The following is a 12,100-nucleotide window of genomic DNA, read 5'->3' on the forward strand; positions in this document are numbered from 1 at the left end:
GAGAGAGGGAGCACCGGTGGAGGGGAGGAGTGATAAACCCCAATTTTGTGGTTTATCTTGTGCTTAATTTAGGGGATTTTATCACCTTTTCTCATATTTATTCAATGAAATAGCATGGTTTTGTAATTCTCCCTTAATTTGTGCTTAAGTGTAAAAACATACTTTTTAGGCCCTTAAATTGGTGATTTTAATTCACTTCAATTCCATTCGATGCCTTGATGTGTTTGTTGAGTGATTTCAGGTTCATAAGGCAAGTATTGGATGGAAGAAATGAAGAGAAAATCATGCAAAGTGGAGAATCCATGAAGAAATGAGCATTTGGAGAATTAAGGGCCACGCGCACGCATCACCCACGCGTACGCGTGAGTAGAGGTTTTGGCCAGCGACGCGCACGCGTCACTCACGCGTACGCGTGTTGCTCGGCACGTGACCCACTTAAAGTGAAATCGCTTGGGCGATTTCTGAGCTGCCCAGGCCCAAATCCAACTCGTTTCTGAGGGTATTTCATGCAAAATTCAAGTTTGAGCAAAGGGGGGAGCACTTAGTTAGTCATGATGAGCCTTTAGTTAGTTTTCTAGAGAGAAAAGCTCCCTCTTCTCTCTAGAATTAGGTTAGGATTAGGTTAATTTCAATTAAATCTAGATTTGATTACTTGATTTCATCTTGTTTCCTCTACAATTTCTTATTTCTACACTCTAATTCTCTTAGTTCTCTTGTTAATTTTACCTTTATGTCTCTTTTATGTTCATGAATGCTCATGTTGGATTTGGTTTACATTTAATGAAATTTGATGTTTGATGTTCTTTTATTGTTAATTTGAGTTGTGAATTTTACCTTCCTTGCAATTGGTAGTTGGTAGATTTATATTTCTTGTACTTTTATTATGCTTTCCTTTTATGCCTTCCAAGTGTTTGACAAAATACTTGGTTGGATGTTAGAGCAGACTTTGAGCATTCTTGGCTTGGAAAGAGTAATTAGGTAATCTTGAGTCATGAATTCCCAACTCATATTGGTGATTTAGAGTTGTTAGTTAATATGATTTCCATTGACTCTAATCTCTTGCTAATTCAATTAGTGGGTTGATTAGGACTTATGGATTGAGATTAGCTAGTCTTATTAGACTTTCTTCGAGTGTGAAGATAATATGATACCTTCTTCCATCGTCGGAGATGACGTAATAAGATAAATTCTTATGTATTATTGTGACATGATTAACTAGTCTTGTTTGACATTCTCCCTATGTGAAGATAACATGATACCTTCTTCATTTGTTGGAGTTGACTAGATAAGATGAATTAATCATTGTATGACTAGAATAGAAAGCCTAAATCCTCAATATTACTTGCTTTCTTTAGTCACTTGCTTGATTTACTCTTCTTGTCATTTAAATTCTTGCCCATTTAATTCCGTGCCCTTTTATCAATCAAACCCCTTGTCCTTCATAGCCAATAATTGACCACTTCATTGCAATTCCTTGTGAGACGACCCGAGGTTTAAATACTTCGGTTATATTTTATTGGGGTTTGTATTTGTGACAAAACTAAATTTTCGATTTGAGTATTTTTAGTTGGTTGGGATCTATACTATCAACGAGAATTATTTTGTGAGAAATTCCTAACCACACGACAATATCTCATTATCAAGGAGGCTGCTGCCATAGCCGCCGCCACCATCGTGACACCTACATCGTCACCGGTCTACCCACGAGCCGCCGCCAGAAACGTCGCCGCCGTTCATGCATGCTTCTGCCGCTGCCGTGGAGTGCGTTGCCGGGAAGGGGAGCCCGACACGAGGAGGGCGGCGCGCGAAGGAAAGAGAGGAATCTGAGGTTGAGCTGGGTTCCTGCCACTACCGATCTACCTAGCCGCTGTCACTCCGTCGCACACGAGCTGTCGGTGGTTCTGCTTCGGCTTCTGCATCTGCTTCTTCTTCTTGCTTCAGCTTTTGCTCCTTGCTTTGGCCTCTGCTTGCTGCTTTTGCTTGAGCTTCTGCTTCTGGTTCTTGTTGAATTTGTGCTTCTGCATGTTGATTTGGCTTTGTGCTTGAACTTCTGCATCTGTTTCTGCTTCAATTTCTGCTTTTTACTTCTGCCTTCTACTTGTGTTGATTTTTTTTGCTTTCTGTTTCTGCTTGTTTTGATTTCTATGTCATTTGAATTTTTTTTGAATGTTGAATATTGTGTTATTATTGATTTGAATGTTCTGTTATTGTTGATAATGGATTCTTAAATTTGAATGTATGTTCTGTTGTTATTGTTGTTGTGGAAAGAAATGGCTGATAGTGGAAATAGGGGCGATGACGGTGGTGGAGAATGCAGAATGAACAGTTCTGATAGTGGAAATAAGGGAGCGGCGATGGTGGATAATGCAGAATGAACGGTGGTGACAGGGAATGCAAAATGAACAGTAGTGCAATTAAGGGTTGGGGGTATTGTTGTCTTTTAAAAATTATTTTATTCAAAAGGACTATTTTAATACGAAATAAAACGTTATGGACGATTCTAAATCAAAAATTACATTGGGGACGGTTTTGATTCTAACCCTCAACGTTAGGGACCAAAACAATACTTATCCCTAAAAAATATAATTAAAATTTATTTAATTTTTTCACTACAAAATTTGTATTTGTTTGTGGTAGTTTTTCTAATAGGAGTTACTAAAAACCTCCACAATATATTTTATTTGTGACAAATTATAAAACTTCCTAAATAATTAACAAAAACTCCCACTATTATAATACTCATAATTCAATTAATTATAAAACAATCCAACCCAAACAAATATTCACTCAGCCCATACAAAAAAAAAATCAAAACAGGGCTTCCAGAGAGAGAAAACGAAGGAGAGTGAGATCGAAACCCTAGAATCCACCGCCACCGCCACCGCCATCGCCACCGCCACTGCCATTCATCTCTGCCATTGTTGCCGTTATTGTCTCCTTCGTCGACACGTCACCGCTGGAGTTATGAATGAAGGACAAGGTAATCATGGAGCCTCTCCTCTGCTTCTGCGTCGTCTTCCACGGCGGGTTCTTCTGCTGGTTCTGCTTTTGCTCCGGTGGCTTGAAGCACTCAGAGCGCAGTTTCGGTGCCGACGCGGTGGCACTGGCGGAGCAGATTTGGAAGGCGAGAGACGGGAGTCTCTGAAAGCTTCGATTGAAGCTGCGATAGTGCGATCGAAGCTATCAAATCTTATGGAACTAATTCTCATGTCGTTCCGAGTCATTGAGGTGAGGATTTGTTCCTACTTTGTAAAGGTTTCCATGAACTGAACTAGGATCTTTATTTGTATGAACTTTTTGAGAATTGAGCTTTCAGTCTTATTGAGAAATCAAAATTTGAGGTTTCAGCTCCAAAGAATGTAACAAGAAAAAGGGGAGTATGAATTCCAGCTTAAACTTTGCTAGATTTGCTTGATATTGAAAAGTTAAAATGATTTATGCTCCATTTAGCATGACTTGCAAATTTGTGGCTGCTTTCTTGGATTTCTCTAGTTTGATTTGGTGATTGTAGAATAGCATGCTTTGTCATCTTTAAAGCAAATTTGGTGCCTGCTCCACCAAGTTTGTGTCGGAAGATGACTAAATCATTATGTCCTCCATATCATCTATATTCATGAAAGTCTATTATATTCATGTTGTATTACTGGGGGGATAAATCTTTTAATATTAACTCATTAGCTACTGCTTCTTTTGCTATGTCATTATATTGCTCTGATTGGTTTGTTACATTGTAAATTTTATTTTATTTTTTGAATGAATTATGTTTTGTATTTATTTGGATCTTCATTTTTTTAGATGTTAGGGGCTGGTGTTAGTCAGGTTGCTGTATGCGCATTCTTCTAATGAATAGGATACTTCCCTTGCTGTTTATCTGTACCACTAAACAATATGAAATTTACTTCTAAAACTGCTTTTGCAGGGCCTGCTATGGTGTTTTGAGGTTTGTTATGGAAAATGGCGCCAAGGGATGCGAGGTTTGTTCTTGACAGCATCTGATTTCAGGTTTCCTTGTTGCTATGCTTAGGTTGCGATAACATTTTGATTCTGCGTAGGTCATCGTTAGTGGCAAGTTGAGGGCTCAACGCGCTAAATCCATGAAGTTCAAGGACTACATTGATTCTGCTGTAAGACATGTACTCCTTAGGCAGGTCAGTATATACTCTTTTAGACAAGTCTTCCTTTGATTGCATTGATAGTGTATACATTTTGTTTTTGTTATGAAGGGATTTGGATAAGAAATGTTGCAGATGAGTAACTTCACAAAGCTTTCATGAGGTACAACTTTTTCTTTTGTTCTTTTCTTTTGTTTTTTGCTTCAAGTCTTCATTTTTTTTGGTTTTGCTGTGTATTATTTCAGGCATATACGAGCGAGTTGCAGCTTAAAGTGGATCACTTACTGGAAGAGAATGCAAGACTCAAGAGACAGCAACAAAAGGCATGCATCTTCATTTATATACATAAATACACACATTTTAGTTACTAGTGATTTTGTTTGTTTATGTTTATGTTTCAATATTTCATCAAGTGAACCTTATATTTATTTAGTTCTTGCAAAATGGGATTTGGTTTAACTTTGAGCGTTGAAGTTGGTGTTTTACACTTGAAATTTATTGCATGTATAATTTGTCAGGTAAATTTATTGCTGAGATTTCATGCTCCAAAGAATGTAACAAGAAAAAGGGGACTTATGCTCAAGCTAACAAGCCTGCATCTGCTGATGATGAAGATATGGACCCCACTGTAAGTTTCATTGCAGCATTGCAATGTTTTTCAATAGTGATTTGAATTTCTAAAATATTCCATATCTTTTTGGGTGCAGCAATACTTTGAGAACAGGCTCAAGTACCTTGCGGATCAGAAGGCTGAAGGGATTAACCCATACCCGCACAACAGAAATGATAGTAGGGTCATTACAACACGTTTAAATTGAAGATAATTGATCCAAGTTTCATAAGTGCTAATTCAATATAGGGACTCTCTTCCCAGAAATTAAAGAGTCATTACAACACGCTTAAATTGAAGATAATCGAAATCCCCTGCTTGCTTTATTTGAATTGTTTTTTAACTGCTATGCAAGCTGTTGGTCCAACTCTTCTCACGATTTGGTAATTTTTTTTGTTGATTCAGGTTGGAAGAGTTTGCTTGCTGTAACACATTAGCTTACAAGGGAATTGTAATTATTTAGTTTTTAGGTATGAATTAGGTGTTAAAGGATCCCCGGTAACTAGCAACATCCTCTTCCATCTCCTCAATAGTCTTCCCCTTTTATCTTTTTTCCACTGTTTGAGCCAATTTTATTATGGATTTGTATTGTTGCCTGCCTAGTTCAGTTGTAATTTAAGCATGCTTTATTGATTGGATTTACTTGTTATTTATTTCTGATTAATCAATTAATTAATATGCAAAACTAGTGTAAAGATCTCAAGTTCTAAATCTGGTGTAAAGCTACCAAGAAGTTGCTTAGGATTTTGATGTAATGATAATAAATCTAGTGTAATACTTGTTTTTATTATCTGCCTTATTTTTATGGATTTGTTTTGCTTTGTCTTTGGAGGTGAATTTGTTTTTAATGATGGTGTTTTCTACTTTTATGTCAAATTCTTGTACTCATAACTGTAATGATAGATTCAGCTATAGACCTTTATCTACTGAACATAAAGTTTATAGAGTATACTTCATATAGAACATACAAGCTTCTATGCTCCTAAAATTTTTTATGGACCTGCCATATAATTTGGCATAAATTTCTGCACTCCTTTGTTACTCTACGGAACTAAGTTATTATTTATTAGGTGATTCCTTTATACTTTCTTTCATTACTTATGTAAATGTATGTTCTCTCTTCAGATTATGCTTCTAGAAGCCGTTGCAATAGTTATGGCACCAAGAGACAGTTCAAGATAAGGCACATCACAGATGTATCTTGAATTTTTGATGTATAGAGGCATCTTCCCTAATAAATTTTGGAATCACAATTAGAGACCATAAGTTGAAACTTGAAAAGAATGTAAAATCCTTCCTAAAAAAATTAATAAAGGGTAAATTACATTGACATTTTTTCCGCTGTGGTACTCTGATTTTTAATGACAATTTTAATGTATTTATTTCTAATATTATTAGTTAAATTAGATTAAGATTGTTATATTTTTCTAGATTATATCATTGGAACTGAAGCCATCCACAGTTTGTGAGATAAGCCTGAGAAGTGTTACGTTATCATAATGAAATCATGAATAATAGTAGTAATAATTTAATAATAATAATAATAAAACTAGTGTATGGAACTTTGTTCACTGTAGCAGCCGTTTCTCAAAAATACAAGTACAACATACACATATACACTCTTCTGAGTTCTGACAATAAAGCAGAGTTTAGTTCAATTACTCCATGATCATCATCATCATCATCATGTGCTCCTGTCTGAGCTTTCTTAGGCTCTAATCTCATCCTCCTTCTCGTGTCCATTTCTTCTCTTTCCTTTCCTAGTTTTTCTTTTACTCAAACTTTGTGATAGGACAAAATGATTAATTGTTTTAATTATTTGTTGTTTTAGTCATCTGTCCAGAGAATTGCTCTTCATAGAGGCTGGTTCTTAAACAATTTTTGCATGCTTGTTCAGATACTCGGTTCCATATGCTTTTAAATTATTATTCATTCATAAGAATAACAATTGGTGACAAGCAAATTGGTCCAATCCAGAGACATGCCCATTTATCATGCATCTACTTGTATGTTGCAATGGTATAGATATAATTTCTTTTATATGAAGTAATTTTTTTATAGACATTAGACATGCCCGTTTATCATGCATCTATTTGCATTGTTTGCAAATATATTTATCTAGTTATGTAATCACAGGTTCCCATTTATTTTCTCTCATTGGAAAAGCGAATCTCCGCAGATATCTATAGATATTAAATTTAAATAAAATTTAAAAAGTAACACTATCATAATAAAATCTAATACAATTCAACTAAATATATCAAATTAAAACATAATCTAAATACAAATTTAACATAATCAATATACACACAAAATTTCAATGTACAATTTAAAATAAAATGAAATAGAAAAAACTTTCAACAAAATAATATAACAATTCTTGGTGGTTGATCATAGTTGGATAATAATATCTCCTTGTAAAACACAAATTTGAATAATTAGTTAATTTAAATATTATACATATCATTAATTTATTTTTTGATAAAACTTAAAAAAGTCATTAAACATACACTTACATAAAACCAAGTTGGATTGGCCTAGTGGTTAGCTCACTAATCTGCTTAAACAAGTGTTGGGAGTTTGAATTCCGCCTTGTGCATGCAGCAACTCATTGACTAGCAACAAACTCTTAAATAGAACTCAATACCACGACGGATCAATCATTGGCCTGTCAGGTTGGAGGATACCGTGGGAAACCTAAAAAAATACACTTAAGGATATTTAAGTAATTTTTTCGCAGAAATTTCACGGATAGGTCCCCATGGGACGGGTTAGCGGGTACCTCAATTACCGCTCCCGTCCCCATGAAGATTTTGCGGGTCCTTGTTAGCTCCCCCATCGTGGGTAATCCCTACGGGTATCCATGGATGCCAGACGTGTGGATACAGATTTTTTTATTATTTTTAGGCCCAAACTTACTAATTAACTTTTTTGACTTGTTAGACCTATCTGGACCTGTTAAAATATAAATAAATATATAAATAATATTTTTTATTAACAAAGTTATTATATATTTTATATTTATTATATTTTAAAAGTTCAAAATAAAAGTTCAAAAATTCTTGTAAGCATTAATTTGGCAGATTACATATAAGCAACTTTTTATTAAAAAAAACAATTTTTAAATAATATTTTAAAAATTTTTATTTTTATAAAAAAATTGTCAAATTTTTTAATAAATCTTAAGTTAGACCAGACTCAATAATAAGTTAGACTTAATATTTTAAAAAAATTATAATAGATTATAAATCAAAATTTAGACTAATTAATTATATGACAAGCTTAATCTGTTAGGAGTAAAATATGATCTGACTTGGACTATTTTTATGACATATACGAGTGAGAGAGGAGAGTGAATTGAAAAAAAAAGACTCTCAAAAGTAACAAAATAGAGAGAAAATAACACAGTGATATTAGTATAATTTTTTAGGTTTTTTTTAATAAAGTAAAATAATAAGTTTAGATTTTTTTGTTATTGTTATTATTAAATTTAATAAAGCTTATTTTATTATTACATAAAATAAATTAATAAAATAATTTTACTAATAAAATAAAATTTAAAATATACTTTTAATTATATTGTGGGGGTAAATATTCATATACTATAAAACTTATTTTTTATTTTTAAAAGAGTAAAGTACCATTTGTACCCATGGAAGTTGAAAATGCTGACAAATGTACCCACGAGAGAAGAAAACTACCAAATGTAACCATCAATGGTGACATCCGTAGGACGAAACTAACCAAGCCTTATTCTGGCGTTGACTCCGTTAGTAACGCATCCTCCGTGGCACTTTCCGGCGTGACATGGCTTGGGGGGCTTCACACGTGGAAATTATAAGTACAATTACCTAAAAATATAATTGGATTTCAAAATTATATTTAAAAAAAAAAAAGAAAATTAGAATTGAACAGTTATCAAAGGTACACCTCTTCGCGCGGAACAGAGGGTAGAGCCCTAAGACTAGACTGTTCATCTTCTCCACTCACAGAAAATCTCCGGTGCCGATGATAATCTCCGTGTTCAAGAGAGGGTGCTTGTTGGTGTGGATCGTGTCAGCTGTTGGAATTGCGTAGTCTCATCCATAGGTAAGCACTAACCTTCGATTTCTCTGTGATAGTTATCTTGATTTTTGGTGCATGGTTGTGGGTATGATATTTTTATTAGGGTGTCTTTTTAGTGGCTATGATGTGGTTGTGAATTCGTTTTCTCTTCTGTATACATGTGTGTTTGCAGATGGCAACTATCCACATTACGCTAGTCATTAGTCACAGAGAAAAATTTGAAAAGGGTGATGATGGGAAACTGGCTTATGTTGGGGGTGAGAAAACAGAGATTGAACGAGTGAATGTGGACACGCTTAATAAGTTCTTCATGAATGACTTAGTAAAGGACATAGGGTACAATGATGTGAGCGAGCTTTACTGGCTTGAACCTGGGAAGGAGTTGGATGGTGGGTTGAGGTTGCTTAGACTAGACATGGATGTGGTGAGTATGTATGAAGCAGCCATTGCTAATGGGAGGATAGTTGAGGTGTTCACCGAGCGTCCAGTTGACCTTCCTGAGTTCGTAGAAGAGAACAATAAACCCGAACCAGAGCTTGAGATATTAACTGTTAGTAGGACCCCAATGAAGCACAGAACCAAATTGTGTGTTAGGAGACCCCCAACCCCAAAGAAGAAGAGAAAGAGAGTGGTGAAATTAAGTGAGACTGTAGGAGGTCTGCCTGGGCCGAATGCTCAAATAGAGGATGCTGTGGTACAGAAAGAAGTCCATCATACCCGAAGAAACACAGAACAACCAGATTTAAGCAATGATCAACCAAATATACCTACCCATTCACCAAAGGTAACCTTCGATGAGGCACCAAGGATCATTCAGCTACCGAATCCACCCACTAAACCCAACTTACCGCCATATCAAGAACTGGAGAAGACTCATCCACACCCTAAACAACCAAATATGTCAGCTGCAAGTGAAGAAACTGGAAACCAAATTCCAGTTTCTGTCGAGTCAGTGGCTCCCACTGTGGATAAAGGGCTTGCCGAATCTGTTGAGGTTTTCACACAGTACATCCCACAGCCTTGTCAAGAACCCGGTAGTGGTAGTCAACCCAGCAGTTCACAGCCCGAACCAGATATAAATCCAGACGTGGGTGGTGGTAGTCAATAGAAGTCCAAGAGACGATCAACAGTCAGGCCTCCACCTTCAGGGCAAACATTCATACCTAACCAGGATCCAAACAAGCATCCTTCATTTTTTATACCTGTGGATGGTGAAGATATGTCAGAGGCAAGTGCAGGGATGCATTGTTACGAGTCGGAGGAGCTTGATTCTGTTGCAAGTGATGATGAAGACAGTGAGCAGGCAGCATTTCCTCAAGCGAATCCAGATGCTCCAGTAAGGGAAGTAAGGTTGGAGCTTGGCATGGAGTTTGAAAATCTAGACCATTTCAAGAAGGCAGTTAGGAAGTTCAACATCAATTTGGGGAGAAGTGTATTCTTTCCAAGGGTGGATTCAACTAGGTGCAAGGCCATATGTTATGATGAGAGTTGTCCGTGGCAGATATACTATGCAAAACGGTCGTTTCCATTAAGCTTTCAGGTGAAGACCTTTGTGAATGAACATACCTGCAGCAGAGTTAACAAGAATAAATCTGCAGATGGTAAATGGGTTGTAGAGGAGCTTGAGGACAAGATCCGTGAAGGAGACCACCCCAGTTCCTCAACCCATTCCTAATCCACTGAGGTCTCCTTCAACTAGGCCACCAACTGCAAAAAAGCCACCAAGGAAGAAGAAGAATCTGCGAAGACCACCACTAACTACTCACCAACCACATTCTGCTCCAGCAACACCAACTACTACTACTCCATCACCCACGGCCTCTGATGTGCCACCCACTGTGACACCTCAAACCATGCAAGCTGCCTCCGAGGGCACTACTTCCAGATTCATGGAATTCATGCCTAGTCCCACAGGGATAGGATCAAGCTCAGGTAGGTGGCCTCAGCCTGCCTTCCGTCCACCACCAAAAAAGAGGTCAACAACTGCACACTTGAAGGAAGGGTCAAGCGGCAGCAGCAACTCCACTCCAATTCCATAAAGCAAGAGTCTTTATATTATGTTTTTTTTTGGTACTGTGCCATGGCAGTTTATGTTACAATTGTTGGATATGTCACATACTATACCTACAATTGCTTATGTTTTGGTTTTCGGTGTTTGTGCATGGTCGTAGTTGAAAACTCATACCTATAACTTGAACACTTCAGTTTCTCAATTTCTACGTACTTATGAGCTTATTTTACCTGTATTTCATGTTATTTTGGAGCAGAAAGTAAAAATTACTTGAAATTAGTAATAGATAACTTCTGCAAATTTACAAGTCTTATAAGACTCTATTTGACATTTTCTGGATTCCAGATGTCTACAAATAACAGATACATAATCGAACATGGGTATTTTTGTCAAAGCCTAACACTCAAACTACTTGTGCTCAAAACCCCCTGAGAATCAGATACAAAGTGCAGACAACATTACATACCACCACCATTGACATAATCACAAGCCAAAACCTAACTTTACTAAATTCAGCTTCACACCTCCCTAACATCATGAGCATCTTCACTTCAGCCTTAGCCTCATTAACGTCTTCCTGCATCTTTCTTTCTGACAGTGCTCTCCTCAAACCCTCACATTGCCCTTCAATTTCGTCTACCCATGCAAAGAAGTCGCAGTCCGAGTTCTATCCATGGCAGAAAAATTAAAATCAGATACCGATTCAACTCTCACATAACAGGGTGTAAAACGGGTTACCTTCCAATTGGGACAACGTACGAACCACCTCCCAGGATTCATCGCCGTCCCTGACTGTAAAGCGTCACCCCCAACCCACAGAAACATCTCCCATTGAACTTCCTATCATGCACCCTTCCTGAATTTGAGCTTCCAGACACACTACCACTGCCATTCGAAGTTGGAGTAAACAGTATTCGCCTTGACATTGGTATAATTTCGAAGATTTTTGTGAATCTAGGGTTAGGGTTCTTATTTGGGATGGAACAAGGTTTGAATTTGGGAAATTTTGGGGTTGAAGATACATTATAACGGTCACACAGCTCAGCAATCCACATGTGAAGTCCCCCAAGCCATGTCACACCGGGAAGTACCACGGAGGATGCGTTACTAACGGAGTCAACGCCGGAATAAGGCTTGGTTAGTTTCGTCCCACGGATGTCACCATTGATGGTTACATTTGGTAGTTTTCTTCTCTCGTGAGTATATTTGTCAGCGTTTTCAACTTCTATGGGTACAAATGGTAGTTTACTCTTTTTAAAATCTCAATTGTCCCCACATAGTATTGTGTGCAGTGGCCAGTGG

The 12,100-nt window shown here is 36.9% G+C and overlaps 1 protein-coding gene and 1 pseudogene across 1 annotated transcript; both read left to right on the forward strand.

The window, feature by feature from the left end:
- The first annotated feature begins 2,795 nt into the window (after nucleotides 1-2,795).
- LOC107612020 (uncharacterized) lies at nucleotides 2,796-4,884 on the forward strand. Its single transcript, XM_088496183.1, has 4 exons — nucleotides 2,796-3,228; nucleotides 3,920-3,974; nucleotides 4,053-4,740; nucleotides 4,837-4,884. Exons 1-3 carry the CDS (start codon nucleotides 2,965-2,967, stop codon nucleotides 4,061-4,063), a joined length of 330 nt encoding a protein of 109 aa, XP_088352309.1. The 5' UTR covers nucleotides 2,796-2,964; the 3' UTR covers nucleotides 4,064-4,740; nucleotides 4,837-4,884.
- Nucleotides 4,885-8,959: 4,075 nt separating this feature from the next.
- LOC148547133 (uncharacterized) lies at nucleotides 8,960-10,826 on the forward strand (annotated as a pseudogene).
- Nucleotides 10,827-12,100: the final 1,274 nt, after the last annotated feature.

Source organism: Arachis ipaensis, chromosome B8, assembly GCF_059453495.1.
Source record: "Arachis ipaensis isolate K30076 ecotype BB chromosome B8, ASM5945349v1, whole genome shotgun sequence".
In the NCBI taxonomy this organism is placed as follows: domain Eukaryota; kingdom Viridiplantae; phylum Streptophyta; class Magnoliopsida; order Fabales; family Fabaceae; genus Arachis; species Arachis ipaensis.

Bases quoted from the DNA above. Each gene is read 5' to 3' on its own strand.
- LOC107612020 (XM_088496183.1), top strand. From the start codon at position 2,965: ATGAATGAAGGACAAGGTAATCATGGAGCCTCTCCTCTGCTTCTGCGT. The intron at 3,229-3,919 runs GTGAGGATTTGT...CTGCTTTTGCAG, and splicing joins TGTCGTTCCGAGTCATTGAG to GGCCTGCTATGGTGTTTTGA.